The 21,189-nt window shown below is 41.3% G+C and overlaps 1 protein-coding gene across 1 annotated transcript in view; it reads left to right on the top strand.

The window, feature by feature from the left end:
- LOC128664555 (calcium-activated potassium channel subunit alpha-1-like) overlaps positions 1 to 15,059 on the top strand; it is a 183,028-nt gene extending 167,969 nt beyond the window's left edge. Inside the window, exons 6-7 of the mRNA XM_053719373.1 lie at positions 7,998 to 8,101; positions 14,370 to 15,059. Of these exons, the coding sequence (XP_053575348.1) occupies positions 7,998 to 8,101; positions 14,370 to 14,577 (312 nt within the window). The 3' untranslated portion in view covers positions 14,578 to 15,059. The remainder of the gene's footprint in view (positions 1 to 7,997; positions 8,102 to 14,369) is intronic.
- Positions 15,060 to 21,189: the final 6,130 nt, after the last annotated feature.

Genomic DNA, 21,189 nt, shown 5'->3' with positions numbered 1-21,189 from the left:
TTAAACTGTCTTACAATGAAATAATCTTTCTATGGCTTTGGTGCTCTAGAGTTGCATTTTACATTTGATATAATATGCGGTAGCATGTAAAAGCTTAATTATATATTGGGTTGAGATTCCCTCTTAGTAAATTTATTTATATATTCATGTTGACACATCTAGTATTAATTACTTGTTATAGGTTTGCACATTTGCGATTATTTTTTTTTTTTCTTTTCATACTTAATACAGAGATATCTATTCTTATTTGAGATTTGCTCAAAATGGTTTGTGTTACATATGAGAGCTTTTTTGTTAGGGCAGAGAAATAAATGTCACACTTTAAAGGAGGGTACAATGTAGATATAATACCAATTAAGGTCTATAATACTAAAGGAAAAATATAGATCTAATGTGATATAAAACATACATGTGGTCAGGCATATTAAGTGATTATATGTAGAATAGAGACTATTAAAATGCATGTATCTTGCTTATGTTTTTTATGTGGGTATATTATATTGTTGTACATATAGTGATTATTTTATTTTAAGGTATATAACAAATGTTTTTATTGTGATTGTTATATTACTGTTCTCCATTTTTTATTTTTTAACCTTAATTTGAAGGGTTACAAGGTTATTGCTATTGTCTATTTTGGGTTTGGCAATGGTATGGAGGTTAATACAGAGATATCTATTCTTATTTGGGATTTGCTCAAAATGGTTTGTGTTACATATGAGAGCCTTGTATATAGGGGTTTCCATGCCTACCAACTGCTGACCTGTCCAACAGGTGTTCACACTTTAGAAATTAATTAGCCTATCAGATTTAGTTTTATGCGTTCTATTGTCTTTATAAAGCAAGTGTTGTTAACATTTTAACATAGCCTGAGGAAACAGCCTGTGGTGGCTGAGAAACATGTCGCTGTTTTTAAAATAAACGTTTTTAAATATACACTTGCTTTATCACAATTATTCTGCTCCTGTCTGGGGGCAGAATGTGTGTGCTAGTCCTATCTTCCAAAGTGGTGATTTTCTGCATCCTGCGAATTGGATTCCACAGTCCACTGGGCGGCTGAGAGGTCCCAGTACTGTTGATATTGCACCTGGTGGTGCTTTGTTTCCTGCATCATAGGATAGGCCCTCGCCAAGGATCATCTCTATCTGGCTGGAGACACCAGTGAGCTGGACCACTGTTTGATGTTCCAGGCTGCCACAATAGTACCATTTGGGTGCGCTACGCTTGTGAGTATATTTCCTATTCTGCTGATGTTTTGTATCCGACTGCCGTGACGTTACTAGGCCATGTTGGCGCCTCTGTGCTTCTTTTTCTTATAGATCACGCCACACCAGGATGACCGTCCTATGACAGAGAGCTGCCATCTTTCTTTTGGATTATTCTTTGTGCGGACATTTGTTATTTGATTATACCAATATAATCTGGGTCCACTTGTGAGCATATCATCTCTAAATAATCTGATATAAGTGTGCTAGGTTTATTGTATATTCTCTTAATTATCTGTATATATTTGCTTACCTGTTTGCTGCTTATTGTTAGCGCCCCCTAGGAGTGTGGTGTATATTCTATATGCACCACCCTCCTTATATCTTTGGATATGATCAACATAGGCATCAGGAAGTTGTTAACTCCTCCTCTCATACTCTGATAAATACCTTTCTTGCTTGAAAGGACTTCTTGGTTATTTTTTTTTCTATGATTTAGCTTGACAAACTCTTTGTACAGTATCTGTAGATGCTTTGGGGCTTTTCCATTTGGTCCCCTCTGTTTTAGCTGTTTACTAATTTGACTGCTGATTATGGTTTAAAGCACAAATGTTGGACATTTGAAAGTAAAATTATCTTTGACTCTGGTTTATTTTCTCCATAAGTATCTGTGAGTCAGTATCTCCTGTTCCTTTTGCCTCTTAACAGACTTAACAAAACACGGTCACAACCATTTTAACCCAAAGGCAATTTTTTAACTATTAAAGATTAAACACCAGGTTAAGCAGTTTATAGTGGGGGTTCTGAAGCCAGAGTTGTAACTGATAATATATGTATCACATTGTTTTTTTACCTGTAATTGCATTTTATTTATGTACATTATTTGATCCCCCAATGTGCTCACAATTTATAGATCTGCTGGATTAAGCAAAAAACTAATTATTATTTGTAAAGTACCACAAAATTCCATGGCACAGGTTATATGAGTAGGGATACACACGTTCAGAAAGATTACTCTCACAATTAGCAATTTCATTTATGGAGTCAAAGCCATCCTTATGATGCAACTTTCAATGTTATGAATTACCCTTGAAGAGGACGTGTTTCTATATTGTGTCAACTCACTGTGAAGAGAATGGTTTGAGTGGCCAAAACATCTCCAAGGATCACAGCTGAAGGATTGCAAAGGTTAGTTGGGTCTTGGGGTCAGAAAGTTTTCAAAACTACAATCCAAAGTCACCTATATCACCATAAGTTGTTTGGAAGGGTTTCAAGAAAAAAGCCTCTACTCTCATCCAAAAACAAATTCAAGCATCTTCAGTTTGCCAGACACTACTGGAACTTCAAATGGGATGAAACCAAAATAGAGCTTTTTGGCAATAAACACTTGAGGTGGGTTTGGCATACACAGAGAGGTAGACATATGGAAAAGTACCTCATGCCCATGGTTAAATATGGTGTTGGCTCTTTAATGTTTTGGGGCTGCCAGAGAACCTGGACATTTTGTTAGGATACATGGCATCATGAACTCTATCAAATATCAACAGGTATTAAATGAACACCTGACTGCCCCTGGCAGAAAGCTTAAAATGGGCCGTGGTTGGATCTACCAGCAGGACAATTATCCAAAACTTACATCAAAATCAACACAAAAAAATTATTTACTGACCACAAAATCAAGGTCCTGCCATGGCCATTGCAGAAACCTTATATAAAACCTGTGGGGTGAACTGAAGAGGAGAGTCAACCAGCATCGACCTCAACATTTGAAGGATCTGGAGAGATTCTGTAAGGAGAAATTGTCTCAGATCCCTTGCCATGTATTCTCCATCCTCAGCGGGCATTATAGAAGACTCAGAGCTGTTATCTTGGCAAAGGGAGGTAGCACAAAGTATAAGGGTGCCAATAATTTGCCACTCATATTTAACAAAGATGTATTTTTTATTTTTTTTTGGATAAACCTGTGTTGTGTTTGCAATTGTTTGATATCCATGAGAGAATAGTATTTTTGTGTATTTTTAACAAAAGATCAAATGGTTAAGCAATAATGACATTTCACAGCATTCTTTGCTCATATATACTGTCATGAGATGCAGGACATATGCAGGACACAGCAATGATGGTACAACTCTATTTTATTGCAGAGCATAACAATACACATCTAGTCAGGTTGATTGTACTAAACTAACTGCGACACAGACACTGGACCTAAGCCCCGCCCACATACTCGTGACATCACATCCTGCTCTCATCACATCTTCCCCTTTTTCAAAGGCAAAGCATACATTTGCATATAATAAATAACAAGGTACACCAACAGGGTATACAATAACAATTTTGTTTTTGAACATTATAAAAACAGATAGATTAGAAAACATGAACAAATAAATTACATCCTGACTTGGACATCGGGGTAGACTACCCTAGTCCACAGTGACCATGGGATTATTCTGCCCATACTTCCGGTCACTGTTCTAGCTAAAGTCAGTCCCTGTATCGGGCCGGAAGTTTCACCACTCTTCCGCTTGATGTAACTTTGCATGAACTGTCCTCTGATACAAAAGATGGTGAACAAGAGTCTGCTGGAGGCAAAGATATATCCCCGCTGTGATCTTGCTGAGGGGAAGGCACCTCTCTTAGAACAGGGGATCCCACCGGCGGTGGTACTGAGGTATCCGGTTCCAGACTCTCAGGTACAGGCTGAAGATGTCTTCGGTTACGGCGTGTAACCGTCCCTCCCTCTGTAAGGACTGTGTAAGACCTTGGTTCTGGAGAGCGGCCCACTACCGTAGCAGGCGTCTTCCATTTCTTCTCATCATCCAGTTTAATTCTGACACTTTGGCCCGCTTTCAGTTCCTGTAAAGGCCTGACAGAATGTCTCCTGTCGTAGAAGAAACGATAACCCTTTTGGGCCTCTTCATCCCTCCTAAGGACTTCATCCCGAGGAACAGGGCCAGGCGGCTTGAAGACACCCACTGAGGGTAAAGTGGTGCGAATCTGGTGTCCCAGCATCAGCTGTGCCGGGCTAAACCCGGTGGCTTGAATGGGCGTCACCCTGTATGACAAGAGGGCTAGGTACGGCTCAGATTGCTTTAGAATGAATTTTGTTGTTTGAACTGCCCTTTCAGCCATTCCGTTGGCCTGCGGATAATGTGGACTTGACGTGGAATGTACAAAATCATATTCCCTGCTGAAAGCACTGAACTCTGTAGAAGCGAACTGCATACCATTATCACTCACCAGCTCCATTGGAATGCCCCAGCGGGCGAACAAGCTCTTCAGGCGAATGATAACAGCCTGACTTGTGATATCATTCAGGGGTGCAATTTCCAAATAGTAGTCGATCACAACAAGAAACTTTTTCCAGTGCAGTTCACACAAATCAGCAGCTATTTTCTGCCACGGCCCCGCAGGCAGTGGAGTAGACATTAAGGGCTCCCTTCTCTGAGTAGGCCGGCGTTCCCGGCAAAAGGCACATTTAGACACGTGATTTGCAATGTCGGAGCTGATCCCAGGCCACCACACAGCTGTAGCTGCCCTTTCTCTGCACTTTGTAATGCCTAAGTGGCCATTGTGAATCCTGTTTAACATCTCCTTCCTCATGCTGACAGGAATTACAATGCGGTCTTGGAACAGCACCAACCCCTCCAGCTCCGTGAGCTGCGACCTCTCTGGCTGGTAAGCATTTAAAGACATCCAGGCTGCCCGGCTCTCGGGCCAGCCATCTTTTATGTACCTTATAACTTCTTGCAGATCTGTGTCCAAATATGTCTCTTTCTTTATCTCTTCCAGTTTCCTTGAAGAAATGGACTTAGAGGCCAGAACTGAATCAACATACACTTTCACATCCGATTCTGTGGAGGATTCTTCAGCAGCAGCCAGCGGGAGCCTGGATAGTGTATCTGCCACAACCAGTTGTTTCCCCGGCACATGCACTGCCCGAACATTGAACCTGAGCAGTCTCATTAAAAGTCTCTGGCATCTCAAGGGTGTTTTTTCAATGTCATAAGAATTGATTAGAGGGACTAGCGGTTTGTGGTCAGTTTCCAGACTAAATTTCTCCAAACCCACTAGATAACGCTGAAAGCGCTCACAGGCCCAAACTGCAGCCAGGCACTCTTTCTCAATTTGAGCGTATTTTGACTCTGCAGCCATCAGTGTGCGGGAACAGTAGGCGATGGGCTGTAGTTTGTTGTCATTCAGCTGCAGGAGTGCAGCCCCCAACCCATAACTGCTTGCATCAGCACTAACCACAGTCTTTTTTGAAGGGTCGTAGAACCCCAGCACTGGGGCAGACCCCAGCAGTGACTTGGCATGCAGGAACGCTTTTTCCTGTGAGGGTCCCCAGACCCAGGCAACATCTTTCTTAAGCAACTCTGTGATAGGGTGTAAAACTGTAGATAAATCTGGAAGAAACTTGCTCACGTAATTTACAAGGCCCAATATCTGTCTCAGCTCATGTACATCAGAAGGGCTTTTCATCTGTTCAATAGCCCGAATTTTCTCGGGGTCCGGCTTGATGCCATCCCCGTTGATGATATGCCCAAAGTAGCATAATTCAGTTTTCCTAAAATGACATTTTTCTTTATTCAGCTTCAGCCCAGACTCTTTGATAGCCTGCAGCACACAACTCAAACACTGATCATGCTCCTCCACTGTAGACCCATACACTAGAATGTCGTCCATGACGACCGCTGTGCCCACGTGGCCACTCAGGAGAGAACTCATTTCCCTTTTAAAGATTTCAGGAGCGGAGGATATCCCAAAGGGGAGTCTGCAGAAGCAGAACCGACCTACCGGTGTGATAAAGGTAGTCAGTTTGCGGCACTTTGGATCCAGGGGGATCTGCCAAAAGCCGCTAGAAGCGTCTAATGTAGAAAAGAACTTCGCCCCAGCCAACTTTGGGGCTATATCTTCCAATGTCAGCAGCACAAATCTCTCCCTCTTCACTGCCTCATTCAACCTTTTCAGATCCACACAGATGCGCACCTTTCCGTTTTTCTTTGCAACTGGAACAATGGGGGCACAACAATCAGTTGCTTCAACAACCTCTTCAATAACCCCCATAGACTTCATGCGCATGAGCTCTTTCTCCACTTGAGGCATGAGCGGGAATGGAATTCTACGAGGAGTAGAAATACTGTATGGGACTGCGTCACTTTTAAGTGCTATACGGACAGGTTTGCAGTTCAGTAGGCCCAACTCGCCAAACATATCTTCAGAGATCTCATTCACTCTGGCCACGAGGCCCAAGTCACAGGCTGCTTTTCTGCTCAATAAACTGTTAACACACTGACCTTGGATCACATGCACCCACATGGTGAACTTCCTCTGTTTGTACTCACAGCTGGCAAGAAATTTCCCCACACAATCAATGCGGCCACCAGGACTATGGACATTTGTAGTAACCTTCGCCAGCTGGGACTGTCAAGGCAGTTTCATAAATTCAGCAAAAGACATTACAGTGATATCTGCTCCTATGTCAATCTTAAAATCAACTTTGGCTCCCATTACAGTAAAAGTAACTTTCCAATCTTCCTCTGAGCTTGTCCGTTCCACAACAGACCCCACAAAAGACACTTCCTGACTCTCCTGGTCACTGTCCACCTGCATCTCCTTAATGTATTCAGTTTTACACACCACTTCAAAATGGCCTATTCTGTTACATTTTCTGCATCTTTTATCTCTGGCCGGGCATATAGCACTCTGATCATGAGCCCGGTAGCACCGTGTGCATCGGCCATGTTGCGCCCATCCACTTCTAGGCCTTTCCAGTACTTTAAATCTACCGCTCATACTGTGCCTTTCACTAGTAATTTTCCTAGACTGTTGCACTTCATCCACAATACTCTCAGACCTCAGATCAGCACTTTGCTTTTTCACCAGTTCACTCTGGCGGGCCATCCTAATAGCCCCGTCTAACGTTAAATCAGGCTCTAACTGCAGCTTCAGGGAGACTTCAGCATCTGCAATTCCAATAACTATTCTGTCTCTGATTTGCTCTTCTTTAGCAACACCAAACTCACAGAATTCAGCTAATTCATACAGGCTGCGCACAAATGACTCCACAGATTCTCCCACACGCTGATTACATTTGTGAAAACAAGCTCTCTCATGAATCACATTTCTTTTGGGCACAAAGTGGGCACTGAGTTTATCCATAACTATATCAAAGTTAACTTCTTCCCCTTCTTGGAAAGTAAAAGCATTGAACACTGGCTCTACATCTTTCCCCATGGAGTATAAAAGAGAATTAACTTGTACTTCACCACTCTCCTTGTTCAGTTTGGATGCAATCCTGAAGCGCTGAAACCGCTGACGCCATGTGGGCCAAGCTGCAGGCTGAGAAAAGTCAAAAGGCTCAGGTGGGGTAAACTTTGACATTGCAATCGATCAGGAACAGAAGCGCAGGCCAGAACTTCTGACACCATGTCATGAGATGCAGGACATATGCAGGACACAGCAATGATGGTACAACTCTATTTTATTGCAGAGCATAACAATACACATCTAGTCAGGTTGATTGTACTAAACTAACTGCGACACAGACACCGGACCTAAGCCCCGCCCACATACTCGTGACATCACATCCTGCTCTCATCACATATACCAAGGGCACCAATATTAGTGTAGGGCACTGTATCTCAGTCATGCAAATTTGTTCTCTCACCAAAAAATATATCAATATGCCTTTCATATGCCTTTTTTCCTTTATCCCCAAGTAAATGTCTGTTATTTAAGATGCATAAAAAATTTAAAGCATTTAAATGTGATTGATTTTCTATACTGCAGGGAAATACATATGAGTATCTGTTTAACAAGGCATTAATCTCTCTGGGGATAATTTGTTTTGGGATTTATCGGCTCATGGATGCTCCCAATCGACGCCAAAGCAGGTAAGTGAGTCTCTTATTATTGAGAACTGCTTGTGCAATGCTGAATGCTGACAGTGTATGCTGTCCACATTCAGCAATGTCCGTCGGACATGATATGCTGCAGCGTATCATGTCGGACAGAGATTAGTAAATCGTCCCCTATATATCCATTAAAAAGATGATATTATTATAAGTTTAGACTAACTCATCAGCTCACCAGTGACTTTGAATTTTAGCTATTGAACTAATGCTATTTAGACCTCTTATAGGCAAGATATTCTAAGAAGTCTCATCAGTATGGCGAGCCCTTAAAAAAAATTAGAAACACAAATTTTAACTTGAGACATGTTTATGTTGCTATGTAGCGTTCTCTATGTGAAACAAAGACAAGGTTTTGAACATCAGGCACTCAACATACAATGTGTTTGTAGAACTGTGGAGAACATTAAACATTTTTTCCCCAAATATGTACTTTATTAAATGTAATATTTAGTTATTGAATTGAATGCTGGAATGTTGTTCTATATGTGCTATAGAAAGATAAGAATAGCAGAATAAATGTCAAGGAGAATGCGCTCCCTACCAGTTCAATGTCAAAATACAAAAATGGATCTATTATTTCAGTTTATTTAACCTTTAAAGGGATATGAAACCCAAATTTCTTTTGTTAATCAGACAGAGCAAACCATTTAAAAAAGTTTCCAATTTACTTCTATTATCAAATTTGATTTGTTCCCATGATATTCTGTTTTGAAGAGATACCTAGGTAGGCATTTGGAGCAATACATGGCAGGAAATAGTGCTGCCATCTAGTGCTCTTGCAAATTGATAACATTCTTGCAAAACTGCTGCCATATATTGATAATAGAAGTAAATTAGAAAGGTGTTTAAAATTGCATGCTGTATCTGAATCATGAAATAAAACATTCAGGTTTCATATTTCTTTAAAGGGGCAGTAAAGGCAAAATTAAACTTTCATGATTCAAACAGAGCATACAATTTTAAACAACAATCACTTCTGTTATTTATTTTCCATCTAAAGGGGAGGAGAGTCCACGGCTTCATTCATTACTGTTGAGAATTAAGAACCTGGCCACCAGGAGGAGGCAAAGACACCCCAGCCAAAGGCTTAAATACCTTAACCACTTCCCTCATCCCCCAGTCATTCTTTGCCTTTCGTCACAGGAGGACGGCAGAGAAGTGCCGAAGATCGGAGTAGTCTCTTATGAAGGTTAGTACTCTTCACATTGGGACTGGAGTTTTAAGTAGTCCTGTCAGCCTCTCAGTGAGAGCCTGGGCGAAAGTTAGAGTCCGGAGATGTAGGGAGAGTCTTTCTGCAAAACCATCCCGACTCATATTAACAGTTCCACAAGCAATCAGTGTTGACGAGCAGTGTTCCCTCTAAGGCCAGTTTTGTGTGCGGCCCAGCAGTGAAATAGTTAATTAGGTAACCACACCCTGCAATTATCAAACACTGCACAATGCAGATGGCAAGGTATGGTTCTCTTGTTAACTGTTTTACTGCTGGGCTGCTCACAAAACTATCCTTAGAGGGAACACTGTTGACGAGTTTCGCTGCCTGCTTTTTACACTCAAGTCCATGTCAGGAGCGAGGCTACACACACTTGAAGGGTCTTGTTCCTGTCCCACGGCGTAGATTCTGGTAAGATCATTTCATTTTTTATTACATAATGATAACATGGAAGACAGGGTCACAGAGCCTTTTATCTTTAAAGAATAAAGGGTTAATATTCCTGGAAAGGGGATTATTCAACAGGGGGGCTTATACATGATATTGTTTAATGTGTCATTGCTGCGTTATGGGCGAGATGAGGCTCTGGCAATGTGTTGAACGTTCAGGTGACTTACGGGAGTATTGCGCGGCCCTCTTTTTGGTGCATTTTCTCCTTCGGCAGGGGCTGTCCTGCCAGGCATTTCATGTGACCGGGTGTGGTTATCTCTCTTCCTCTGTTGATCAGCGGCGCAGGAGACAAAACAGTTTCTGTAGTCCTGGTCATAGGAGGTGGTGAGTGCCCCTGCCATTGGAGGTTATAAAGGTGCCTATTATTAAGTTAATATAGTCCGTAAAAACAGCGCAAGCTATGGAGCACTCTGACGCATTAGAGGGTTCTCCCTCTTTAACAAGGTCTCATTCCTGTGTTTATTGTGAGGAGGTTCTGGTAGAACAGCCTGCTCAACTATGTTCCACATGCCTTAATAAAGTTACGACATCTAAAAGTAAACGGATGTCTAGTACTACTGAGCCGTCCACCTCTGAGGGTTCCCGGTCCCGTGAGGTGCGTTCCCTGCATTCATCTCCAATTGCACATGCAGCGCCCCAGGGCCCAACCATTACTCCTGCGGGAGAGATTCGTTGGCCATCAGATTTTGCAGATCAACTACAAACGCCGATATCGAAAGTGATCCATGCCTTACCACGTTCTGCTAAGCGCAAGCATAGGGCATATCATGGTGGACCAGCCCAGGGGTTGTCTACGCCTATGGAAATATCAGAGGCGTTATACGATGACGAGACCCACTCTGACTCTTTGGAGGAGACCCCTTATGGGTTGGAGTCCATGTCATCTAAACCTCCGGCTGCGGAGGAGTCTGACTTTAGGTTTAGGATAGAGAATTTGCACTTTTTGCTGAAGCAAGTGCTTGCTACTCTGGAGGTTCCGGAACCGAAGCTTCCAGAGGAACCTGCGATTCCTAAGCTTGATAAGGTATATGAGGACAGGGTGGTGTTAAGATGGCTAATATTATGAAGAATGAATGGGAGCAATTAGGTTCTTCCTTTTCCCCTTCTGCTGCCTTTAAGAAACTGTTCCCCATTCCGGACTCTCAGCTTGAGCTGTGGGGTACTGTCCTTAAGGTGGATGGGGCTATTTCCACGATGGCGAAGTGAAAAACTATTCCCCTCGAGTATAGTTCATTGTTTAAAGAGCCCATGGATAAAAAGTTGGAAAAGATGTTAAGGAAGATGTTTGAACACACAGGGTTTGTTTTTTAGCTGGCAGCGGCCGTAGCCGCGGTTTCTGAAGCTGCAACATATTGGTGTGAATCCCTGTGTGAAATGGTCAAGGGGGAGATTTCCATCGACGAAATACAGGAGAAGATTAAGGCGCTGAAGGTTGCCAATTCTTTCATCTGTGATGCCAATATGAAAATTATTTGCCTAAATGGTAAGGTGTCAGGTTTTTCCGTTTTAGCTCGCAGGGCTCTGTGGCTAAAGTCTTAGTCTGCTGACATGACCTCTAAGTCGAGGCTGTTGTCCCTGCCTTTTTAAGGAAAGATTCTGTTTGGTCCAGGATTGGATTCAATCATATCCACGGTTAAGGGAGGCAAGGGAGCTTTCCTACCGCAGGATAAGAAGGCTAAGCCTAAAGGATCTACTTTTCATCCCTTTCTTGCGGACAAGGCCCAGCGCCAGGAGCTCGCCATGAAAGTGGACCAGTCCAAGGAAACTTGGAAGCCGGCTCATTCTTGGAACAAGTCTAAGCAGAGCAAGAAGCCCGCCAAGATAAAATCGGCATGAAGGGGTGGCCCCCTACTGGTCTCCGGACCGAGTAGGGGGCAGATTTTCTCTCTTCTCAGAAGCCTGGTTACAGGACGTTCATGACCCTTGGGTTCTGGAGGTTGTTGCCCAGGGTTACAGGATAAGGTTCAGATACCATCCGCCCAGGAACAGATTCCTCCTGTCCAACCTGTCTTCAAGACCAGAAAAGAGAGAGGCCTTTCTAGAGTGTGTGAGGGATTTCTCCTCTCTCTGCGTTATCGTACCAGTACCCCTAGCAGAAAGGGATCTAGGGTACTATTCAAATCTTTTTGTGGTTCCAAAGAAAGAGGGCACATTCCGCCCAATTCTGGACCTAAAGTGTTTAAACAAGTTTCTGAGTGTTCCATCGTTCAAAATGGAAATGATCAGATCTATTCTGCCCCTAGTTCAAGAGGGACAGTTCATGACAACTATAGACTTGAAGGACGCTTACCTTCATGTGCCAATCCACAGGGACCACTTCAAGTTCCTAAGATTTGCATTTCTGGACCAACACTTTCAGTTTGTGGCCCTCCCTTTTGGTCTGGCGACGGCCCCGAGAGTCTTCACGAAGGTTCTGGGGGCGCTACTTGTGGTGGCCAGAGGCATGGCTGTGGCGCCCTATCTGGACTACATCCTAGTCCAGGCTCCATCGCTCAGTCTCGCAGAGGATCATTCGAGGGCTCTTCTTCTTTTGCTCCAATCTCACGGTTGGAAGATCAACTCAGGAAAGAGTTCCCTGGTTCCCAGCAACTATCTTGATTCTCTGAGGCTGACTGTGTGGAGATTGAACGCCTAGTCTTGGCCAAGAGAGGCTTTTCTGAAAGTGTGATTGATACTCTAATTCAGGCAAGGAAGCCAGTCACTCGTCACAGCTACCATAAGGTGTGGAGGACTTACTTGTCCTGGTGTGAGAAGCATGGATATCCTTGGCATAAGGTGAAGGTATCCAGGATTCTGACCTTTCTCCAAGATGGTTTGGAGAAGGGTCTTGCTGCAAGTTCCTTAAAGGGACAGATTTCTGCATTATCAGTCTTGTTGCATAGGAGACTCACTGAGTTCCCTGCCATCCAATCTTTTGTTCAGGCTCTATCTAGAATCAGGCCTGTATTTAGACAGTCTGCTCCCCCATGGAGCTTAAAGGTATTGCAGAAGGTTCCATTTGAGCCTATGCGTTCCATTGACATTAAGATTCTGTCCTGGAAGGTTCTGTTCCTGTTGGCCATTGCATCGGCACGCAGAGTATCTGAACTGGCTGCCTTGCAATGTGAGCCTCCTTACTGGTTTTTCATGCGGATAATGATGTGCTTCGCACTGGTTTGGGGTTTCTTCCTAAGGTGGTGTCTAACCATAACATCAATCAGGAAATATTGGTTCCTTCTTTGTGCCCTAGCCCTTCTTCTTCTAAGGAGAGGTTACTTCATAATCTGGATGTGGTTAGTGCCCTGAAGTTCTATATTCAGGCTACAAAGGATTTCAGACAGTCTACATCTCTTTTTGTACCCTGATATTTCTTCTACTGTTCCTTGTTGCCTCGGCAGAATGACTGGGGGATGATGGAAGTGGGGGAGGTATTTAAGCCTTTGGCTAGGGTGTCATGGGCCTCTATTTAACAAGGTCTGGCGGACCTGATCCGACAGTGCGGATCAGGTCCGCCAGGCCTCGCTTAATACGGAGAGCAATACGCTCTCCGTATTCAGCATTGCACCAGCAGCTCACAAGAGCTGCTGGTGCAACGCCGCCCCCTACAGACTCGCGGCCAATGGGCCGCCAGCAGGGGGTGTCAATCAACCCGATCGTACTCGATCGGGTTTATTTCCGGTGATGTCTGTCCGCCTGCTCAGAGCAGGCGGACAGTTTATGGAGCAGCAGTCTTTGTGACCGCTGCTTCATAACTGCTGTTTCTGGCGAGTCTTCAGACTTCTTTCTTCTTTCTCTTATAGAGTCTTCAGACTCGCCAGAAACACGGGCCATCAAGCTCCTTTTGGAGCTTGATAGATAGGCCCCTTTACCTCCTACTGGTGGCCAGGTTCTTAATTCCCAACAGTAATGAATGAAGCCATGGACTCTCCTCCCCTCGATGGAAATGACATTATCAGGTAAGCATAATTTATGTTTTTATTCCTTCTCTTGGTATCCTTTGTTTAAAGTTTATCTATGTTTTTAGTTTCAGGTTAGTCAAAGGCACTAGTGTTAACACCTAAACCACAATCTCAGAAATCACACTCCTCCCAAGTGTGATGATAGTGGTGTATAAAAAAAAGGGGAATTTAGAACGGGCGCTAAAAAGCTAAGGTGGTGGGTAAGAAATTATCTAGTGCTATCTAGAAAACAGATATGCAAGTTTATATGGCTCAAAAGTCGGAAAGCCGTTATCTATTCAACTGTATTTTTTAAACAAATATATATATATATATATCAAAATTTTCCAGATACCATGAGATAATTACTTACCCATTAACTTCTAAATTCCCCATTTTTTGTAAAGTTTATCTAGGAATGCTCAAAAGCAGCAATGCACTACTGAGATCTAAATTCTGATTGGAGGATGCACATATATGCCTCTTATCATTGGCCCACACAGTGTATTCAGCTAACTTCCAGTAGTGCTGCTCTGATTTCAAGAGAATGAAGTTGTCAATAGAAGTAATATGGAAAGTCGTTGAAAATGTCATGCTCTATCTAAAGCATGAAATAAATAAATTGTGTTTCATGTCCCTTTAAGCTATCAGCTCCTTCTATTTTTTTCAGATATGTCATCACCAGGCCACCCAAAAACTTTCCACTGTTAGCAACAGATATGCTGTACTGTATAGTTCCCTATAGAGTGCAGCCATGTGCAACACAATCATTAGAATCATTGTCACCTATGGAAAATGGATCCACAATACATTCAAAAGAGGACCTAAGCGATACATCTGAAGACGAATCAGCAACGTCATTCAAAGTTTATATGTAGAGACACACTGTCAGTCTACACAGATTAATATCTTTCTCATGTATGTATTGACAAAATATATTTGTTACAAAAAATGTTGTTTGTAATGTAAATAGATATAATACAACGTTTTTTACATTTACTGTATTTTATATTAGAACTGACATTGACACATGGTTAAAGGAACAAAACACTGAAACTGTTTCCTTCATGAATCAGATACTACATACAATTTTACAAAATTTCCAGTATACTATTATCAAATTTACTTAATTCTCGTTACATTCTTTGTTGAAGAGAATACCTAGGAAGGTAGCATGTCTGGAGAACTATATGGCAGCAGTTTTACAAGAACGCTTTTGACCTTTAGATGGCAGCAGTGTTTACACAATGGGGCCGAATTATCAAGCCCCTGTTTCCGTGCGAGCCTTCAGGCTAGCCGGAAACAGTAGTTATGAAGCAGCAGTCTTAAAGGGATATTCCAGCCAAAATTGGAAACCACATGGGTGCATTTCGGTATTGAACAAAAGCAATTTTGTAATATACATGCATTAGCTAAAATGCTACTAATAAAAGCTATAGCTGTTTTAAAAGTGTATTTAAGTATGCACCGTGAACCAGCATTTTAAACACAGCACTTGCTCAGAGAGCCTAAGGTGCTTGTACCATCTGGTTATGACTCAATTTGTTAATTGCTGACATGATACAAGCCCCAGTGATGATCTAAGCAGCTGCATTATTTAAAATGTAGGTGCAGTGACAATATCTAGCTATGCTTCACATGCACGTGCAGAGAAAAATGTTTACACTAAAGCAGTGATAGGTTTTACTAGAAGCATTTTTGCCAATACAAGTATATTGCAAATATGTTTCTATTCAAAGATGTCATTCATCTATGTACATTTACATTTTGACTGGAATGTCCCTTTAAGACCGCTGCTCCATAACTTGTCCGCTGCCTCTAAGGCTGCGGTCTTCAAACTGCCCGATCCTATATGATCGGGCTGATTGACACCACGTGCTAGCGGCCGATTGGCTGCGAATCTGCAGGGGGCGGCATTGTACAAGCAGTTCTGGTGAATTGCTTGTGCAATGATAAATGCCGACAGAGTATGCCGTCTGCATTTATCGATATGAGGTGGACATGATACGCTACATCGTATCATGTCTGTCCGCACTTTAGTAAATCGTCCCCTATGTGTAACAATACTACTGCCATATAATGTTGCAGACACATGCACGCTCCAAAATCTACTTAGCTGCTTTTCGACAATGGATACCAACAGAACAAAGAACATTTCATAATATTATTTGGATTTTCTTTTTGAAATTGTACACTCCATCTGAATCATTAAAGGAAAAAAAATGGGAACTTACAAAATGGTTTGACCAGCTTTTAATTGTTCAAGAACATTTTGAATAAAGCTTATGCTCAGTAGATGTATGTATTCTATTGTTAACTGATTTAAGTAGTTTTTGATTATTTATTTTGTTTGTACTATCATCTCTTGTTTTGGCAAAATTGTTCAGTTAGTCTGAAAACTGGAAGTTATAGTAAGTAAAGGAAACTTTTATAAAAAACTGTATTGTTTAGCAGCCATTTATAAATAAAGTTTCACAGAGAAATAAGAGGGTTCCGTTATTTTTATTTTTACTATTACGTCTCTACATAAAACTGTTGCTGAGTCATCAAACGATTCAATATCATCCAGTATCACCAAAGGATGGTTTATAGTTCACCACAGAATCAGCTGGCTAAAGATATAATTAATGTATTAGAAATGTAAATATCTGCCACTAATGTAACCCCACTTCCTTTTTCTAATTAAATCCACAGTCTCATTTCATCTTGTGGAGCCAAGTTTATTTACAGACTAATTCATTTAAATGGTGTATAGAATACAGTTAATAGGTTACAAGCAAAACCTTACAACATTTAAAACAAATATATAGATTACTAACAGAGGATTTTGGAATATATTTGCAATAATGTTCATTTGTTACTGCCAGAAAGTAAATGTGCATTCAGACAATTTAAAATATACATATGGAAGAAAAAGCTTTTATACATATTGGGTCATCTGAAAAGGTGGTAGTTATTTAGCATCATACACATACAGTAGATATAAAAAGTCTACACACCCTTATGAAAATAACAACAATGTAAAGTCTGACTTTTTCCACCTGTAATGTGATCTTCCAACAAACAAAAATCCAGAGGAAAAAATAAATAGTTCATAATTAGAACTCTAGCTGTGTCCATAGTTAAATGATGCCTGTTGGTAAATATAATTAACCTGCCATCAATAAAGTAATTCTGATTAAACCAAGATAAAATCCAGTTGTTGCTGTAGGATTTGCTTGAATATTTGTGGTCATCCTACTGGGAGAGCCATGGTCCACAACGAGTTGCATAAGAAACTGTAAGAGCTAATTGTTAAAAAGTGTCAATCAGAGTATATAAAAGAATATCAAAGGCACTGACTGGATGTACCATGGAGGACTGTCAAAACCATCATCAATAAGTGGAGAAAATGTGGCAAAACAAAGACATTGTAAAGATCAGGATTACCCTCCAAAGTTGATGAGAGGACAAGGTATAAACCTATCCATGAGGCTACCAAAAGGCCAACAGCAATACTGAAGGAGCTACAGGAATTTCTGGCAGGTACAGGTCACTCCTTGCATGTGACCACCATCTTTCGTATCATGCACATCTCTTGGCTATGGGGTAGGGCGGCAAGACAGAAACCCTTTCTTACAATAAAGAACATCCAAGGCTGTCTAAATTATTTCATTCAGTCACCTCCAAACCATGTGGGAAAGTATGCTATGGTCTGGTGAGACAAAGGGGGATATCTATCAAACTGTCAACTGTGTTGCATTCCCCGGCATCAATACGCACCTAACATCGCCAAACATCGCGGCTGCGGATCTCAATACGATCTCCATATTTATAAATAAAGCCATCAAAAACACGTGCACCAAGTATGGGGCAATGAGCCATACTCCAGCATCACAAACACTAGTTAAATATTATTAACCCCTAATCTGCCACCCCTAACATCGCCGCCACCTACATTTATTAACCCTTAATCTTCCGCCCCCAATGTTGCCACAACTATACTAAATGTATTAACCCCTAAACCTAACCCTAAGTCTAACCCTAACAGCCACTAACTTTAATGTAATTAAAATAAATCTAAATAAAACCTACTATTAATAACTAAATAATTCCTATTTAAAACTAAATACTTACCTATAAAATATACCCTAAGCTAGCTTCAATATAACTAATAGTTACATTGTATCGATCTTAGGTTTTATTTTTATTTTACAGTTAAGTTTGTATTTATTTTAACTAGGTAGAATAGTTACTAAAAAGTTATTAACTATTTACAAACTACCTAGCTAAAATAAATACAAATTTACCTGTAAAATTAAACCTAACCTGTCTTACACTAACACCTAACCTTACACTACAATTAAATAAATTACATAAATTAAATACAATTAACTAAATTACAAAAACAAACAAACACTAAATTACACAAAATAAAAAAGAAATTATCAGATATTTAAACTAATTACACCTAATCTAATAGGCCTATCAAAAAAAGCCCCTCCAAAATAAAAAAAACCCTAGCCTAAACTAAACTACCAATAGCCCTTAAAAGGGCCTTTTGCGGGGCATTGGTAGTTTATTGTAGGCTAGGGTTTTTTTTTATTTTGGGGTGGCTTTTTTATTTTGATAGGACTATTAGATTAGGTGTAAAAAAACCTATTTTTGGTAATTTGGTTTGTTATTTTTCGTAATTTAGTGTTTGTTTTTTTTGTACTTAAGGACTTTGTAATAATGTTTAATTGTAGATTTAAATAATTTTATTAGGGTTAGGTTTTTCAATATGTAATTTATTTTATTTAATTGGTAGTTTAATGTAATTGTAGTATAATAGTTAGGGTAGGTTAATTAATAGTTTAAAATTAGTTTATTTTAATTCTACAGGTAAGTTTTAATTTATTTGAAGAGGGATGTTGTAATTTTAGTTTAAAGTTAAGGGGTTGTTAGGTTTAGGGGTTAATAGCTTAATTTAGTTTTTTGCGATGTGGGGGGCTGACGGTTTAGGGGTTAATAGGTTTAGTTAGTGGTGGTGATGTGGGAGGCCAGAGGTTTAGGGGTTATTAAGTTTATTTTGGTTGTCGGGGAGCGGCGGAATAGGGGTTAATAACATTATGTAGGCGATGTCGGGCGGCAGATTAGGGGTGTTTAGACTCAGGGTTTATGTTAGGGTGTTAGGTGTAAACGTAACTTTTTTTCTACCTTAGAAATCAATGGGGTATGCTTCATTCTCTTGCAGCATTGAACATAAGCTTTTCGGTGCTTTCATACTCCCATTGATTTCTATGGCATCCACGACCTCAAGGGTGGTGGATTGAAAAACAGGTACACTGTGTCCGAATAGCCGCAAGTGTACCTGTTAGAAGTTTGATAAATGGGAAAAAGTGTCCAATAGAGCCAAAGGTGTATTCGGAACATCTGTAATGACGTAAGCGTCGAACTGAGTCGAATTGAGACTGGCGGATCGTATGTTACGTCACAAATTTCAAATTTTTCCGGTCTTGAGGCTTTGATAACTAGGTCAGATCAATCTCGCAACAATTACGATGCGGGATTCTGGAATATTTGCAGTTAAAAAAAACTAACACTAACCCCCGAAGATCCACTTACAGTTTTTGAAAACCGGACATCCATACTCATCCAGCCGGGAGAAGTCTTCATACAAGCGGCAAGAAGTCCTCAACGAAGCCGGGAGAAGTCTTCATCCAAGCGGCAAGAAGTCATCCTCTAGGCGGGCAGAAGTCTTCATCCAGACGGCATCTTCTATCTTCATCCTTCAGACGCGGAGCGGCTCCATCTTCAAGACATCCGGTGCTGAGCATCCTCTTCTTTCAGTGGCTCTTGAAGAATGAAGTTTCCTTTAAATGACGTCATCCAAGATGGCATCCCTTGAATTCTGATTGGCTGATAGAATTCTATATATTTTGTTCATTTAATTTATTTAATTTTAGTGTAATGTTAGGTTTTAGTGTAAGACAGGTTAGGTTTTATTTTACAGGTAACTTTGTATTTATTTTAACTAGGTAGCTAGTATTATTATTATTATTATTATTATCAGGTATTTGTAGAGCGCCAACAGATTCCGCAGCGCTGTAAACATAGTCGGTATACAGGATAGCTTTTGAAGGGATCAAGTGGGTAGAGGGCCCTGCCGAGAGTTTCACTGTTGTAGTCGGCTCTTATGAAGGTGATCTGCAAACAGCTGGGCTCGTAGGCTTACATTCTACGGGGTTTAAGGGGAAAGCAATGGAGTTAGGAAGGGTTAGTGTTGGTTGTAAGCATCCCTGAATAGTAGAGTTTTTAGGGAGCGCTTGAAGCTGTTAAAACTAGGGGAGAGTCTTGTGGAGCGAGGCAGAGAGTTCCACAAGATGGGGCCCAGTCTGGTGAAGTCCTGTAAATGGGAATGTGAGGAAGTAACAGGAGAGGAGGAGATCCTGAGCTGATCGAAGGGGACGGGAGGGAGAGTATCTGGAGACAAGTTCTGAAATGTAGTGGGGAGCAGTGCAGTTGAGAGCTTTGTATGTCAGAGTGAGTATTTTGTGGTTAATCCTAGAGGCAAGAGGAAGACAGTGAAGGTAATGGCAGAGAGGTGCAGCAGATGAAAAACGATGAGTAAGGAAGATGAGCCTGGCAGAGGCATTCATAATGGATTGTAAAGGAACTATGCAGCAGCTAGATAGACCAGAGAGGACAGAGTTGCAGTAGTCGAGGCGGGAAAGGATGAATGAGTGGATTAAAATCTTAGTTGTATCTTGTGTAAGGAAATGTCTAATTTTAGAGATGTTTTTAAGGTGGAAGCGGCAGGCTTTAGCCAAGGACTGAATGTGAGGAGTGAAGGAAAGAACTGAGTAAAGTGTGACCCCAAGATATCGGGCATGCGGGGTAGGAATAATGATGGAATTATCAACAGTTTTATAAATTTTGGGGGTGGAGACTTTGGAAGAAGGGGGAAAAATAAGGAGTTCAGTTTTGGAGAGATTTAGCTTAAGGTAGTGAGAGAACATCCAAGATGAGATATGAGAAAGACAGTTAGTGACACGGGTTAGTAAGGAAGGAGGTAGGTCTGGTGCAGAGAGGTAGATTTGGATATTATCGGCATACAAATGATATTGAAACCCATGGGACTTTATTAAGGAACCTAGTGATGATGTGTAAATTAATAAGAGAAGGGGACCGAGGACAGAGCCTTGAGTTACCCCAACAGAAAGTGGTAACGGGTCAGAGGATGCTCCGGAGAAGGCTACACTAAATGTACGGTTAGTCAGATAGGAAGAGAACCACGAGAGAGCTGTGTCGCAGATGCCAAAGGATTGGAGGGTTTGGAGCAGAAGAGGATGGTCAACAGTGTCAAAGGCTGCAGACATGTCAAGGAGGATAAGCAGAGAGAAGTGGCCTTTTGATTTTGCTGTAAGTAGGTCGTTGGTAACCTTGACAATTGCTGTCTCTGCAGAGTGATGGGGACTAAATCCAGATTGCAGTGGGTCAAGAGTTTAGTGTAAGGAAATGGAATAGAC

The sequence above is a fragment of the Bombina bombina genome, chromosome 6 (genome assembly GCF_027579735.1).
Source record: "Bombina bombina isolate aBomBom1 chromosome 6, aBomBom1.pri, whole genome shotgun sequence".
Taxonomy (NCBI): domain Eukaryota; kingdom Metazoa; phylum Chordata; class Amphibia; order Anura; family Bombinatoridae; genus Bombina; species Bombina bombina.
Note: the sequence above shows the minus strand (reverse complement) of the source record. Positions and strands in the feature narration are given on the sequence as shown.